Source organism: Phyllostomus discolor, chromosome 10 (genome assembly GCF_004126475.2).
Source record: "Phyllostomus discolor isolate MPI-MPIP mPhyDis1 chromosome 10, mPhyDis1.pri.v3, whole genome shotgun sequence".
Lineage (NCBI taxonomy): Eukaryota > Metazoa > Chordata > Mammalia > Chiroptera > Phyllostomidae > Phyllostomus > Phyllostomus discolor.
The window spans coordinates 69279323-69297052 of record NC_040912.2 but is presented as its reverse complement, the minus strand read 5'-3'; the positions used below and the strand labels follow the sequence as shown (position 1 = coordinate 69297052).

The 17730-nt window shown below is 35.7% G+C and overlaps 1 protein-coding gene across 4 annotated transcripts in view; it reads right to left on the bottom strand.

The window, feature by feature from the left end:
• Positions 1 to 17730, bottom strand: part of PTPRZ1 (protein tyrosine phosphatase receptor type Z1) — a 185165-nt gene that overhangs the window by 72220 nt on the left and 95215 nt on the right. For all 4 annotated transcript variants that reach the window (XM_028525564.2, XM_028525565.2, XM_028525566.2 and 1 more), the window contains exons 3-6: positions 11459 to 11638; positions 8857 to 9008; positions 5637 to 5732; positions 5081 to 5147 (exon numbers count right to left, since the gene is read on the bottom strand). In XM_028525564.2, coding sequence (XP_028381365.1) covers positions 5081 to 5147; positions 5637 to 5732; positions 8857 to 9008; positions 11459 to 11638 — 495 coding nt within the window. The remainder of the gene's footprint in view (positions 1 to 5080; positions 5148 to 5636; positions 5733 to 8856; positions 9009 to 11458; positions 11639 to 17730) is intronic.

The window sequence follows — 17730 nt, the reverse complement described above, 5'->3', positions numbered from 1 at the left end:
CCAGTACAAAATAGTCATGGGGATGTAAAGTACAGCATACAGAATATAGTCCATAATAGTGTAATAACTATGTACAGTGCCAGGTGGGTACTAGACTCACTGAGAGGGACACTTCATAAGTTATATATGTCTAACCACTATACTATACAACTGAAACTACTCTAATATTTAATGTCAACTATAATTGAAAAAAATTAAGATACCTTGGAACAATAATAAAGCTGGTGAGCTTTCACTGTTAGATAGTGAGACCTACTGTATAAAGCTGTGGAAATCATGGTAGTGAGATTTTTATGGAAAAATAGACAAAGGGCACATGAAAGAGAACAGACAGCCCAAACCCCCACATATACTGTCACTTGATTTATGACAAAAAATTACCCTGTAGTTGGAATGGACTGCATTTTTAATAAACAGTGCTGTATCAATTGAATATCTTTCTGGAAAAAAGCAAATCTTGATTTGCTATATCACACCAAATATACTGCACAAATCAGTTATAAATAGATTATAGACCTAAATGTGAAAAGAATAAAACTTTTAGAGAAAAAAAGAGAATATTATCTTTATAATCATATGGCATATTAATATTTCTGAAATGGTATGCAGAAAGCATTATCTATATAGGATAAATGATGAATTTTAATATGTGGTGATCAGGATCTTTCATCAATAGTCACTATTAAGAGTTGTAAGAGAGTAAAAAGGAAAGACAAAGAGTGGAAAATATATTCTGGAATACACACACACACACACACACATAATACAATAATAAATATTAATTTAATCTTGCTAGATATACAAGTTGTATCTTCTTTAAAACAGAGAAGTCCTACAGAAACATCGGTAGAGCTTTCCTCAGTGTTTTGTCTGGCCTTAGAATCCTAAAACAATCGGACTCACCTGACTCCTTAAATAGCCCCATTTTTGTTTTTACGTCTTCTTAGTAGCATGTCCCAGTAGCACTGCCTTGGTCATTTAGCTAATTGTGTGCCAGTCCTCACTCACATAAGCAGCGATCTGCTTCCCAGTGAGACATGTGTATAACTCTTTCTCCCACCCTCATAATTGCCCAGCCCTGTTCAAGTCCTCTGCTCCAGCTAGTGATTTAGGTCATTAAGAAATAGTCCCCAAAGCCAATTTAATCTAGTCTAAGTAAGGTAGCACAGCGTAGAGCACCTTATTCACCCTTTATTCATATCATCCAGGAAGCCTTAAAAATATACCAACGTCCAAGGTTCCACCTGGACCATTTAAATTCAAGTCCCTAGTGGTGGGGGACTGAGCATCTGCAATTTAAAAAATGTGCTCCAGATGATTCCAAAATGCATCCAGGGTTGAAAATACCAAGTGGAGTGAAACTTTTGCAAGATTTTAGTCTTTTCAAATTCCACTTCATTCATTATAAAATGAAATGACTGGAATAGGTGATCTTAATAGTCTATTCCAGCTCTAAACTCTATGAAAATACTAAGTATACCCAGAAAAGAGTAAAAAAAAATGTTTCCACTTCAATTATTGATTGTTAATTTTTCTGCAATTCAGAAACATTTGAAGGAAGGATGATCTTAATAAAGCTACTGATAACTGCTTCAAGTCTGAATTTAAGAGTGATTGCTAGAAATAAAAATCTATTTGATGGAACTGATAGTGTTGGCCATACACAACCTAAATCTACTTTTAATCCAATAGAAAGTTGTATCTCTGTTTGGTTTATGGATTAATTAGTAACTTCCAAAGGATGTCTTCCTCTCCGCCAATGTCAGGATGACATTATTGATATTCAGACTGAGATTTCAGTTCTTTGAAATAGGAAAATACTTATTTTGATAAGTGAATATTTTTCATTTTCAGATTTATGATTTTCATACATGGAATTTTTGTGATGAAATCATCTCCCTTTTAAACATCATTGTACTAGATTTTTTCCTTTTTCTCTGAAGACAAAATTTATCTTCAAATGTTCTGTGGAAATGTGGATGTGAAGCACAGTAATTGAGGAAGGATACAGAAATCGACTCACTGCTAAGTTAGATGGGAAATGCGATAACACAAGGGGACATAGAGGGCAGGAAATAAAAAAGGTAGCAAGATTCGAATGGGGATGAGAGAGAAATTTCTTGAAATAGGAAAAGAAATTTGAGAAGAACTAAAAAGATAAAGAATCAGAAGACAGTTTTGATTTCTCCTTACCCCATCCCAGTATGGAATTCATTCTTCCTCCCTCGGAGCCTCAACAGCAATTGCTTAGCTTCACTTATGAATGTGTTAACTTATGAATGAATTTTGTACCATTTCTTTTTTGAATTTATGTGCATGCCTAAGTTTCTGTCTTGAATTTTTCAAGACTTTTCCATTGTGATAGTGCTTTTCAATTACACCACCATTTTATGAGAAAACTGAATTAAGGTGGGGGTTATTTGTAGCTTGCAAAAATATATGTTTAACACAAGAGAGAATCACACCTGAGCAAAAGTTGATTATTTGAGAACAATCATTCATTCACTCAATCCGTACTCCTTTGAACATATAAACTGATGATTAACCAATCAATCAGATCTGTTTTCTGTAGGAGGGAGAAAGATGAGGAGGTTGAGAGGTAGGGAGATAAGTACCACAACATGGCCAAGCACTAAGGAAGAACCACTAAATACTTGAAACCAACTCTTATTACTTAGGACAATGAGCTTAAGATAGAACTACATTAACACTGCCTATGAGGATTTTTTCAATATAGACATTCCGGGGCTGAATTTGTGGCTAAGAAAGCACCACAAGTCATGCTAATGAGAATTCCCGTTTGAGAATTACTAATGATGCTATCTGAGGTGTGTATCTTCCTTGCAATTTGAAAGAGTTCAATTAACAGTTCTCTTTTCTTTGTGGGCTCTGCTTGGAAGATAGTAATACACTATCTTAGATGGTTGCCACATCACCCTCTCTCTCACCACACCATGGACAGCACAACACCTAACATAGAGTAGGGATGGTGAGAGAAAGAGAAAGAAAGGTGGGGGCAAGGGAAGTAAAGAGAAATGGGTTTGTGTTTTATAGAAGAAAAAAACAGGAAATGAGCAACCAGCCACATATAATAAAAGATTTTATTATCTGCAGGATCATTGAAAAGTGTTGTGTTTTGGATAACTCACATTATATGGGGAATATGGAGCAGGATTTGGGAGTTTAGCTGCAGTTCCAGAGTCACTGACTAAGGACAGGCATGGCCTTCAAGCCTCCAGGTGCCCAGCAGCAAAGGGTGGGAGCAAACATGAGGAAGACTGCAGTTTATCAGGCACGTGGGATATTCTAGACTCTAAAATGGTTTTAACCCAAGAACTCTCAAAATGGAAGCACTGAACTTTAGGAAGGCTTCACTTATTCAGTTCAAACAGATGGCATTTAACAACTATTCAAGTAAAATTAAAACATGTTTCCTATGTGTTCTGAAACATATAACTAATAGAAATCTCTACCATATAGTGGAACAAATTGTGTGGGCAGACTAGGATCTAAATTCTGGTTCTACCACTTACCAACCATAAAAATTAAGTGTCCTTGCTGGGTGTATTGAAACATTAAGTATCTAGTGGGTGAGCTGGAAAAAGGGGAGGGAGGAAGTTGGTGCACAAATAGCAGGGTATTTGTGCACCAACAGAAGGTAGATGGAGAACGGAGGGCAGACTAGTATATGTTCCCAGCCAGTCAGAAAAATAGCTAATATATTTATTAGTTCTGTTACTGAGGTGAGAGCCAGGACACAGATACAACAATGCTCTTAGGGAATCCATCTTCTCAGGGAGGGTATATATGTGGTACCAGTGGCTCTGATGGAGTACACCCCTCAGTGGCTTGCAAATAGTAGCTATTAGAAAGTGCACTTTAACAAAGAACATGAGCAAATTGGTTGCTAAGCTCATATGAGCACTCTCCCAGAGTCCCTCAGGAATAACTAAAGAGTCCTTGAGAGAAAGTGGCCTTAGAGGCCCAGTTACACAGTTGGCACTAATAATCCAGTGTCAGCATTGCTCTTGTCCCCACAAGCTGATGCAAAACCTGAGAGCATTCAGAATTCATATTATATGCAATTCTAAGTGTAGAAATTCATACTAGCTGCCTTCTTTCAGTCTTGACAGTATGCACTTTATTACTAAGTGAGAAAAAAATTAAATGTGGCTTATGGCATTCAATGTTGAATTTTGCAATCTGGATAGAAGGAGATACCAGCTTCATCTTGCATTTGATTGCATCTTTCAAAAAAAATTTAAAAATTAAAGCCATACTGCAGGAATTCATATACTCCTAACTTCTCAAATATTTAGACAATTCAGGTCTTCACATGTAATTGACAAAGATAAATCAATCCTAGGCCAGCTTCTACTCTCAAGAAAAGGGTTTAAATACATTTTGTGTCTGATTTCAAATTTGCAGTTTATGAAAGAGGAATTATCATCATTTTATGGATAATTCAGGACATTAATACTCCATGTGTGAGTGACTAATAAAAATAAAATAACAATATGTTGTCTCTTGCCAAGGTCAAAAGCATATGTGACAAATTACAAGAGCCATGAGAAAGCAGGGAGAGCACTATCAAAGCATATCACATCTTGTATGTAAGCAATTACCTTCTTCTAAAACTCTTATTTTGTCATACCAGTAAAGCTTATCAAGGAAACAACCAGGGTATAAATTTTTAACTTGGGAGAAATTCCTCTCTTGACCTTAAAGCATGATTTTTATAAAACTGACTAATTTCAAATTATGAACTAGAGTCTTTAACAGATGTACAATGAAGAGACAGAATAAATCTTGATTTCATCATGGAATTAGATTATTTTCAAGAATAAAATAAGAAAACTTCAGCTTCCTACTTCCATTAATGTTTTATGATTTTTTATGTGATAATTTTTTATGTGATAAAAAATTTAGAGATAATTGTTCTTTAGTGTAAAATGTATAAATCATCAAGTATGAAAATTGAGACTTTGCTCCTTTCTTCTTTTGGAACAACTGATTTTTGTAATATTACAAACATTCATATGCATACAAATCTGGGAAGGGATTTCACCAAATAGCTTACCAAAACGACTAACATTTTCAACTCCATCAATAATTGCTTTGTAATCCACATTTTCTTCTATTCCAACCTGTTAAAAATGACATTTTAAAAAATGGAATAAAAGATTTATTAACTGTTCAGTTAAATGTAAAGATTAGTGACTTCCATTTTAAGTTTTCAAAAGGAATGTGTTCCAAATGCTCACTTTTTTTCATGGCAAAGTAAAAACAAAACAAAACCTCTTAAATATTTAAATTTTCTGCTGAGAAAAGTACATTAAAAAATGTCATGATTCATAGTCATGAATCATTATGATGCTTTGCATATCCAAATACACAAATCGGTGCACTCAGAACAGTTTGCTCCCGCTGGAAGTGAGGTACCCAATAAATGAATACAAGGGTCCTCTTTCAACTTCCCAGACAAGGGGCTGTTCATTTTGAAAACAGCCAACAGTTATCATTGACTTGTGAGCTCTTCTATTTGTTCCAAAGTGTGTTTTGATATTTCACATCAATGCTTCATGTGACTAAAAAAAGAATTAAGTTAGTGTGTTAAATCTATGTATAATTATTACCTCAAATAAAATGGATAAAGCTCTTATTTTTCCTTTTCCTTTAACTGCTTCTTCAAAACTTGAAAACTGGTCTGGATCAAAGCAGTAGATCTGCATCTATAAATGTAAAAATGATGTTTTTATTATATAGAAAAGCTGCACAAGAGTCAGCAAGGAGCCAATAAAATAATTTACCAATTTGATCAATTCTACATGAAAAATTCTATAAATTGTAAAACTCTGTATCTTGCATACTTTGAAAATATTTTACCAATTATATATATGCACATTGCATTTACTATCATTTATCATCCTGCAATGGGGAAGGAAACACAAGTTAGACATACCCAGAACTGAAATGATCACTTTGAGAATGACCACAGACAACACTGAAGTAATAATTAGAGAAATTATCAAAAATAATAAATGACCAAATGTTACTTCAATTATTTTGCTGTTATTCTTTCAAATATAGTTTTATTATTTCTTGCCTGGACATGCCTTTCTTGATGGCCCGAGGAACTATTTTTGGACATTGCACTCTATTAATAGTAAAACTGGTAGGGACTTCGCTTCCATCTAAAAATACCAAAGGTTTTAGGTTCCTTATTCTAAGTCTCCTCTCCAGCTATGAGGCTACGCCTTGTTAATTGCTACTTTGGTCTACATATCTGTCGATAACAGCCTCTAGTCTCATTTATAATTTGGTGCTCCTCAGGTTGTGGGCTTGGAAATGAGGTAAGTCGGCTAGTTTCGAAGTATAATTAAGGGAAGAGCCGACAGCCTCTGAGAAGATTAATGTGCACTTAGGGCTGTGATCAGAGAAAGAGCGAGCGGGTGTGAAGCAGAAAATGGCAGTGGCTCCTGCTTTGAGTGATCAACAAAGCCTTTCAAAGAGAAAATTTCTAAGCTAAGCCTGAAATGAGTAACTTAAAAAGCTCACAGGTGAAAAGGCAGAGGAGGTGTGTGTGTGTTCAACTCAGAGGTCTGGCTTGGGAAAGGCCAATAGGCAAGCAAATATGAGAAATGCAGAAAATGGGGAGTAATTTGTGTTTTGATTTCAGCTGAGCATGTGTAAGAGAGAGGAGAGATGAAGCTGGAGAAGAAGGCAGGGCCACACCAGGAAGGTCTGAAAGGCAATCCCCGCCTGCAGTTTGGTCTCGAGAACAATGGCAAGTCCTGATGTATTTCAGTTAGAAAAGTAAGGACGGGTAGGACTCTAAGAAAGGGTGATGTGGAAGAGATTAATAGTAGAGAAAAGGAGACCAGTTCAGAAACATTCAATAAGCCAACTAAGAGCCAAAGGTGGCTGGAATTTTTCCCTGACATCATTTAGGGACAGAATGGATGAAGACTTGTTTGAAGAATGTGGAAGATCAGAAAAAAGAGCAAATCGAGGATACCCCTCATTTTCTTGCTCGCAGAGTGACATGGAGAGAGTTTAAACAAACAAACAAACAAACAAAGGGCCTTTAAAATAAATATGTGTGTGAGTGTGTGTGTGTGTGTGTGTGTGTGTATCTTCCACACATATATGTATGTGTGGAAGATATTATGCACAGATTCTATATTATTTATTTTGAAATTCAGGAATTATGTTTTTGCCAGGATTTTATTAATTTTTTTTAGAGAAAATCTTTTTTTAAAATTTTACTTACTTATTTTTAGAGAGGGAAGGGAGGGAGATAGAGAGAGAGAGAGAAACATCAATGTGCGGTTGCTGGGGGTCATGGCCCGCAACCCAGGTATGTACCCTGACTGGGAATCGAACCTGCGACACTTTGGTTTGCAGCCCGCGCTCAATCCACTGAGCTATGCCAGCCAGGGCTGGATTTTATTAACTTTTTAAAAAATTATTATATTTACTGGGGTGGCATGATTAATACATATTATATAAGCTTCAGGTGTACAATTCTATAATACATCACCTGTATATTAATTTTCATCTTTGTTCTAAATAAATAGTATTGTGCGAGAGCTCAACTTTCAGAAATGAGAATGTTATGTGCTAAATAAATTTTATTTATTTTGCAATTCAAATTTGATAATTATTTTCTTTAAGGACATTTAATACATTTAAAAATAAATTATAAGCTCTAAATCTGAATGTGTTCATTCACATTAAAATTAGTTTTAGTCCTTTAAAACATAATTCACTTTATTATTATTTTTATTATCAATATCTATTTGGATTATAAACTAATACAATTTCATTATAGGTAATTTAAAAAGTACAAGGATTTTCAAGTAGAAGGGCACATATATGCCATTACAAAAAGAAAATCGCTGCTAATATTTTCTTTATTTCCATCAACTATTTTTATACTAGTAATAATTCATTCTCTCATTTAACCCTCATAATAACTTCATTAGGCAGGAGCTACTACCATTATGCAGAAAGAACTGGAAGCTCAGGTAAAGTAATTTGTATAATAACAATATGGTGAAGTCCATATTAAAACCTAGTCGATTTGATTCACACTCTTTATTCTCAGTCACTAGTTTTCAGGTTTTATAAAGTTGATATAAAAATACCATGTTCAATATTTTATAGTTTTTAAAAGCATTAATATCTTTAAAAATTAAAAAGCATTATCTTATAATAAACCATATTTGTGTTAATCATTTAAAAATGACTTCGGAAGATAGTAATATTCCATCATAATGTATTTAATCATTTTCTTTTATTTCAACTTTTTATTACTATAAATAAATCCTTTAACATATATATTTGAGTATGTCTAATTATCTTTTAGGCCAAATTGATACAAATTGAAATACTGGGTATTGAGATGGACATATTTCAAGTTTTTAATAAAAACAAGCAAATCATATCCCAGAAAGTCTACCAATTTGTACTCTCTCCAGACATGTATGAAAATGTTTATTTCACCCTACACTTATTTATGATAATTATATTTATTTGGAAAATTATAAAGCTGAAAATTTTTCTCATATTTTGTATTTCTTTTATTCTCCAGTATATTAATAAAATGTCCTCCCTTTTTATCTAGGGGGATATGGAAAAAATTCATTTATTCATTTATTTGTTGACATTTATTGATCATCTATAGTTTGGTACTCTGGGTTACTGGGAAGAGAAAAAACAAATTTTGGTGTTATTGTGCTTAGTCTAGTGAGGAAAACAGATATTAACAAAGTAAACAAAAATATAACTATAAATTCTAAAATTTCAATGATTTATAAAATGAAGTAGTAACCAGCAGAACTAGTGACTTACCTCAAGGGGAAATTTTTGTCCTTCTAAACTGTGTTCTGATCCATCAGATGACATATTGCATTTTCCCCAGTGAAAAGTTACCTTGCTTGCTTTGAACACCGTTTCTGAAACTCCTCCACTGAGACGGTAGTCGTTAGTGAGATTTATTTCCACTAAAACACATACATGATAAAATTTCAACTAAATTTCTAAAAATCAAAATTATAAGTTTCAACTTTTTTTCTATTATAGGTATATTTAAAATAGTTTGATAAATTTAGAAACTTAAGTTGACATTTTGGAAGCTGACCTTGTAACTCTGCACCATATACTTAATGTATTTTATTGCCCAAAATATAAACTAAACTGAAGACCTTAACTGCTGTGGAACCCTTATAATAAGCAGAAGTCAGCCAGCCAGCCAGTCTATTTGCTGTGTTTATTCAATGTCCTGAGCTGGTGGTTTCCTCAAAGTTCTGCTTCCCTGAGGCATTTGATAGTAGTGAGGGAACAGAGTGAAAGGAGAAGGAACAGAAGGGTAGAAAGAAGAAAATTCTTCTTGTGGGAGTGCTCCCCTTTTCTCACTTTCAGTTCATCTCCTCCTTAGCAGGCTGTTTCTGTCCCATCTCCTTATTCCTCCACCCATCACCCCAGGCTTCATCAAGCTCCAGAATTTCTGTTCCGGGCTGTGGCAAGAAAGGTGGAAACCCATTTCCACTGAAGGGGTTTTAGCCATCTCTTGTCTGAACCCTCAATGACAGCTTTCAAAATCTTAAATTCTCCTAATTTGAGTTCCAAGGCAAATATTATCTGACTATTTTAACAGTTATCTGGATATTAATGATTCTCTTGAAAGCCTAATGCAAGATTTTAATGTCTCTCAATCAGATAAATAGTTTTTGTTCCATGAGAAAGAAACCACTGTTGGCATTAGAGACTGAATCCAACATACTAGCCAGACAACTAGAGATATCAACTTCCATTAATAATATAAACAACAACAAAATAACAATAATCATCAACATGTATTTATCACAATGTACCATGCATTCCACTAAATAATTTACATGTATTAAACATTTGATACTCACATATCTTAGGAAAGGGACAGTATTCTAATCCGTATTTTACAAATAATGAAATTGAGTCACGGAGAGTACCCTGCCCAAGGTTTCACACTCTAAAAGCCAGAATTGAATTCAAAGATGTGGCTTTAAAGATCAAGTACTGACCTCACTCCACTTAGAAAATATCGTGAAGGTGATATGTCTCCATGCTTTGTAACAGCCTTCAAAGGTGGTGTTGAAAAAAGTTTTGGGATATGTACTTTCATGAATCTAATTAATAATATAATACAATTTGAGATATTGTTCTTAATTTTTCATTCAATACATACTGCATTTTGTTGTGTATAATGTGCTCCCATGTATAATGCATATCCATATTTTAGCACTCTTCATGTATAATGCACATTCTTATTTTTCCCTCAAAAATTTGGACAAAAATGTGCACATTATACACAGCAAAGTACAGTACTTATTGAGTACTTACTATGTATTAGGCACTGATGTAGAAAAATTCCTATCCTCATGAGATTTAAAACTAAATTGCTATGTTCAAATAATTATATTACCAAACTATGAAAAATATTGAAAAAAAATTCACTATGATAAACCACATCAATATAGCTACTGTTATAATATTGAATATGTTTTTTAATATTCTCCTATGAGCATATTTTTACTTAACTTCTTGATATACATATAATCAATTTAAAATATATCAGAAAAGAAAAGGTGTTCTTTTTTAAATTATTTTATCTACTTATCATTTATTGGAATTTTTATGGTATTATATTTTTCATGCCTTTAAAAAAAAGATAATCTCGCCCTGGCTGGTGTGACTCAGTGTACTGAAGGCCAGCCTGTGAACCAAAGACCAAAGCGTCGCCGGTTGGATTCCCAGTCAGGTTACATGCCTGGGTTGAGGGCCAGGTCCCCAGTAGGGGGAATGCAAGGCGGCTACACATTGATGTTTCTTTCCCTATCTTGCTCCCTTCCCCTCTTTCTAAAAATAAATAAATAAAATCTTTAAAAAATTAAAAAATATAAAAAGTCTCAAGAAAGAGCACTTAGAGAGTGTTTTCTAAAGACCATCTATAATTCTAAACTTTTATATAAAAAGTCTAACAATTTTTTTCTTAAATTCATTTATAGTCAATTGCTTTTTTTCTTATCCAATGATTGAATATAGTATGAGGCTGAGCAGATATATTAGACTATAATGCCCAAGAAAATACTGATTGACTAAGTGATTAACCAGTGATGGAATTATTAGATTACATTAATTATGTATTACATTATATTTATCACATTTTCTAGTGGAGACATTATTGCAACATTATTGGAGAACATGACATAACAACTTTGGTCACTTCATTTATTTGTACACATTTTCAAAATGTTGTCTAAACTTCCAATTTGTCTTGCTCTGCTGGGTTTCTTCTACATATAGTTTCTATCCAGTTCATAGTACATTAAAGAAATATCAAATAAAACTAATTTAAATATACTCTAGGTAAAATAAACATATTAAAGTCACAATCAAAATGTAAACATTTTACCTGTTTTCCCATTGTTATGAATGAATGTGTTTTCCAAAGACGATTTATCCCAACCCTGAAATTTAAGTTTCTTCAGATTCACATTTACTTGTGTAAGATCTTCATCGATGTTGATGGGAGATTGTTTGGGGCTATTACATGTCGGATATTTCTTTCCCCAATTTTTTTGATTCAGTGCTCCTAGGAAAAGGAAGGGTAAGAAGTTAGTTTCATAATTTAAGATACAAAAGCTACCTTTTGTATTATAAAGTAGCTAATCCATTATATTAAAAATATATACAACAATAGGAAAGATTGAGACATCTTTGAACCAATTCAAACAAGAACTATACCTAGATTTAGATTCTGAGATTTAAAATAATGAACTTTAGAAAGAGGCCATCAGGTGCAGAGAACAGCACTGCCTTCTGTAGCCATCACCCTCATCAAATTGACAGAAAGTCTAATTGTCACATAAGGCAGCAGTCCTGGCGCAGCGCTCCACATCGACAGGTGTCCAGATGACAGTGCTGACCTCCTTAGCACTGTCCATGGGGGTGGCCCCCTTCAGACCTCCTCTCGTCCCTCTTAAATGATGTGGTTTAATTTCCATCTGCTCAGTCTTGTTTACAAAAATATAATTACTAGCACATCCTTCCTCCCCTCTCCCCTCCCCACTTTCCATCATAAAACAAACATGGCTTTACTGTTTAGCATTCAGAAAAATGAAATGGGGCTCTCTATAAAGATTTTGGCTTATGGTGAAGTGACTGATCACGTGTTCCACAGAATGAACAGTCCGCTAAACCAACACTGCCCTGTGCTGCCTTCATTTCACCCCTTCCTGAACCCCAACCATCTCTCATAACCTTATTTCACTGACATTATGTAGCCAAACACCCAAGTAGTGCTAAGAACATCCATACTTTATTTAAAGGTCTATTAAATATATGAAATGTTTTAAGTTCAAATCTTAAACTTTCCTCTAGCTAAGCTGGCATTTCGGCAGCATCTCATGTAAGAGCAGAGTGGCAGCACTGTTTCCAGTTCACATCACTTGCAACAATGTTCTTTCAGAACACAAATTGGGTAAGGCCCAAACCAAATATGGCTGATGCTGAAGGAAATGATAAGTAAACACACCCTCTATATCACCCTATTCTACTATAGGGTCTGGCAGAAGTTACGCCTGCTTGAGTATGGTTGGTGGGATAATAATATGTGTATAATAATTCATAGTTTTAATTTGAATATTTCACCTAAAATGTCAGATGCTGTGCTTGAGTGGATATTGTTATGTTACAGAATTACACGCTTATGATTTTGTAATGAAATAGTTTGTAATAAAAAAGGGGGTTACTTGTGCTGGACCCTGTATATGATATCTACTCTTTATGATAAAGCATCAATTTTCAGTCAGGATGCTGGAAGAATTTTTAAAACATGCAATACCTGACTATTCAGTCAGGGGCATTGACCTCTTTTCCCTAGATTGTCAAATAAAAAATGACAACAGCCAACACAACAATAATTGTGCTGTGTGACTGCCCTGACTCGAACAATAAATGCATAGGACATGCAACAGAGTTACATCTTACTGGTCACACTGCACAACAAGGATGCTTCTGACTGGTTAATTCTTGGTACCAGATATCTTCATATACAGGTATAGGCACCCAATTTTTTAAAAAGTCACTACAGCAAAAACAGTTAAAAATTACTATTTTTTGTTTGTAAGTTGATCAAAATGATATATTTTTTGTCAGATGGTCAAAAGATAGCTTTCTTTGGTATGCCACAAAATTTTAGTAATTAGCTTATATGGTATGTTCCATCAGGTGAAAAAAAGTTGAAAATCATTGTGATAGAGCAATCAATGAGGATGGACTTCCATGCAAACTTTCATAATGTGACAAAACTGAATTTGCATAATTTAGCCCAGAAAGAAATAATAATCAGTCTTACCATAAAACTGCCTATGTAGCCAAGGAAAATTAGGTGATTCATCTCCTAGTGAGGCATCTACCCAAACTGACAGGTGCTGAAAACATTATTTTTCAAAATCTAAGTCTATTCCTAGAGGGTGTCTGAGTATCATATGGCTTAAGGATGCAGAGTGGTGCACATGTCAGCTTCTAGGAACAGCTCTAATGATGTGAGTAATGCCACGTCAACTTCACAGCCAAGAACATTAGTATTAGGGTAGGAAAACACTGCTCATTTTATTATTGTCAATACAGAGAAGCAGAGAGAGAATTTGCAGCACAAATCAATAACACCCTTTGAATTGCTTAAATTCACTGCTTTAATACAATTAAATTGTACAAACAATTGTTTAATACAAATTGAATTGCTTTAATACAGTGAAATAAATTCCGAGACCCTTAGGAAGAGTCTCATAGTTGTGGTTCACAGAAACATAAGAATTTAAGTGCCTAGTAACAATGCATATGATTTATAGACCTGCTATTTCCCATAGCATTTAGTGATCATCTCTATTGGACTCTTAATTGTTTTATCCAAACCGAACATCTGATTTTGACCCTGAAACCAGCTCCTCCTACAGTCTTGTCATCCCTTAAACTTAGATGTCATCCTGGTGCTTCTCCTTCCCCCTCAGCCAGCCCTTTGGGTTTACCTTCAGGTCATATCCCTTGTCAGACCATTTCTCATCTCCATCGTTACCACCCTAGCCCAACCCACTCTCATCATTAGCCTGTGTGTTGCTATTCCACAAGCAGCACAGTTATCACCTAGGAGATTGCTAGGAGAATCAGGTTGCAGTATTACTAAGTCAGAATCTAATTTTAACACAATCCGCAGGAGATTCATATACCCATTAAATTTTGAGAAGCAATGGCTTAGACATCTCAGGTGCCTTTTATGTGGTCTCCAGCTTTATCTTCTGCCCCTATCACAATTCTGTTCTCCCCTTCACAGTAGGCAGGATTCTGAAATAACCACCCTGCCCCCACAATTTCCAAACCCTCTGTGGCTAGGAATGAAGAGTGGCTCCAGACTTCCAGCCAGCAAGAACAAACAAACAATATGCCAGTCACAAAAAGACAAATACTGTATGATTCCACATATATGTGGTATACACAATCATCAAATAGAAACAGAAAGCAAAATGGTGGTTATCAGCAGAGGGGAGGAGGGAGGAAAGGGTATAGTGTAATGGGTACAGAGTTTCAGATCTGCAAGACAAAAATGGCTTAAAGATGCTTCACAACAATGTGAGTATTCTTAACACACTGAACTGTACTTAAATGGTTAAGATGATAAAAGTTGTTATTTTTTCTTTACCACTGTAGAAAAATTGATCAAGATAGCTAAAACAAATAACAAGCAAACAAAAATTAAGGACCTGGACCTCAATGTTGCAACCATATGGAAGTGAATTCTGCCAACAATGTGTATAAGCTTGAAACTGGACCCCACACTTCAAATGGCATCTTGATCTGAGCTCATGAGATGCTGAGCAGAGAATCCAGCTAAATGGCCCCTCCCTGACTCTGGACCCATGGAAACTGTGAAACAATAAATACATGTGTTTTAAGCCTCAAAATCTGCAGTTATTCATAGTGAAACATAAAAAGAAACTAATACAATGGGTAGGTAAAGTAATTTTTTAAAATATATACCATATTGTATGTCAATCCTTGGCTCAGTTTCCTCCCATAACTTTTCTTTTTCTCAGAGTGAAATGCAAATAAATGCCTTACCATGGCTGACAGATACTATATTATATCACCACTCACATCTTCTCCGATCCTGTGTCCTACTGCTCTGAGGTGCTCACTCTACTCTAGCCACATGTCGTCTTGTCTGTTTCTGAGAATGGGAAGAAGCCTCAGGGCTGGGCCCTTGCTGCCACCTCTTGCTGGAATGCTTCCCAAAGTGCTCCGCCTCAGATGTGCTCTCTCTCTCCTGCTCTCTGGCTTCAAGGAGATCCCTGCTCAAATGCATCTCATTAGAGAAACTTTCCCTGGACATCCTGTACAAAATGCACTTGGTGATTCTCAATTCTCTCTCCTTAATTTATTTGTGTTCTAAGAAATTAATTATGTTTATTTGTTTCCACACCCTAGAACATGAGAAAAAACCCTGGCACACAGCAGGTGTTCAGTAAACACTTTTGAATGATTGAATCAGACAAATAAAGATGATGATGTCTTTTGTTTCATGAGTTTGAGCTCACAGGGATCTAACCGAAACAACAATAACAAAACACTCCTAGCTCAAGTGTAGGCCACATTTTACTCTTTGTTATATGACGGTTTTGTTGAGTAGTCCCTACTAAACTTCTGAAGGATATCAAAAAAGATATAATGTCCAGTCTAAAGGTTATCTGACATTTTATAGCACAATGATCCTGAAAAAGTGATTATGTTTGAACTGAAACAAATGATTACACTGAGGGTGGACCTCGTTTCAAATGCCTTCTAGATCATGATGTCAGGTACAGTACAGGAAGCCTCCTTAATTTTTATGATGGATAAAATTAGAGGGAAGAATAGAGAAAATTACTTTTTTATTATTGTTTAATTACAGTTTGTCTGCATTTCCCCCCCTCCTCTGCCTGCCACCCCAGCCAAACCCCCCTCCCTCCCTTGTTTCCACTTCCTCCTTGGTTTTGCCCATGTGTCCTTTATAGTAGTTCCTGAAAACCCTTCTGCCACTGTCCCCTTCCTCCTTCCCTCTGGCTATTGTTAGATTGTTCTTAATTTCAATGCCTCTGGTTATATTTTGTTTGCTTTTTTCTTTTGTTGATTATGTTCCAGTCGGTATGGAACATAAGGTATGATCATATGGTATTTGTCCCTCACTGCTTGACTTATTTCACTTAGCATAATGCTCTCCAGTTCCATCCATGTTGTTGCAAAGGTATCAGTTCCTTTTTCTTTGGTGCATAGAATTCCATTGTGTAAATGTACCATAGTTTTTTGATCCACTCATTTGCTGATGAGCACTTAGGTTGCTTCCAGCAAATAGCTATTGTAAATTGTGCTGCTATGAACACTGGGGTGCATAGGTTCTTTTGGATTGGTGTTTCAGGGTTCTTAAGGTATAATCCCATCATTGGGATTACTGGGTCAAAAAGAAGTTCCATTTTTAGTTTTCTGAGGAATTCCATACTGTTTTCCACAGTGGCTACACCAGTCTGCATTCCCACCAACAGTGCACTAAGGTTGCCTTTTTTCCACAACCTCTCCAACACTTGGTTTGTCGATTTGTTTATGTTGGCCATTCTGACTGGTGTGAGGTGGTATCTCATTGTGGTTTTAATTTGCATCTCTCGCATGGCTAATGATGCTGAGCATCTTTTCATGTGTCTCTGGGCTCTCTGTACGTCCTCCTTGGAGAAATGTCTGTTCAAGTCTTTTGCCCATTTTTTAATTGGGTTTTTTGTCTTCTGGGAGTGGAGACACAGAGCTGGCTGTGGACTACAGTGGTGGGCATGGTGGGAGAAACTCCCAGTCTCACTGAGAGTTTGTCGAAAAGTGGGGCTAGAGACGAACAGCTGAGCTGCATTGTTCCTTCTCTGGCCCCTCTCCCACAGGCAGCACTGAAGCACAGCAAGGAGGGTTGACCTGCTCTGGTGAATACCTAAGACCCCGCCCCCTTACAAATTAACAGGTGTGCCCAGACAAAGAAATATGGCCCAAGTGAAAGAAAAGAGCAAAACTCCAGAGAGAGAGCTAAGTGATGAGGAGAGAGCTACCCTAGCTGATATGGAATTCGAAACAATGGTAATCAAGATGCTCACAGAACTGATTGAGCTTGGTTGAAAAATGAAAGGACAAATGAAGACGACCCAAAATAAAATAAAGCAAAATATTCAGGGAACCAAAAGTGACAGGAAGGAACCAGGACTCAAATCAATGAGTTGGAGCAGAAGAAAGAAATAAACATCCAACTGGAACAGAATAAAGAAGTAAGAAGTTAAAAAAATGAAGAGGCTTAAGAACCTCTGGGATAACTTTAAATGTTCCAATATCTGAATTATAGGGGCACCAGAAGGAGAAGAACAAGAGCCAGAAATTGAAAAGTTATTTGAACAAATAATGAAGGAAAACTCCCCCAATCCGGTGAAGGAAATAGACTTCCAGGAAGTCCAGGAAGCTCAGAGAGTCCCAAAGAAATTGGACCCAAAGGGGAACACACCAAGGCATATCATCATTAAGTTACCCAAGATTACAGATAAAGAGAGAACACTAAGAGCAGCAAGAAGAAAGGAAAGAGTTACCTACAAAGGAGTGTCCATAAAGCTATCAGCTGATTTCTCAAAA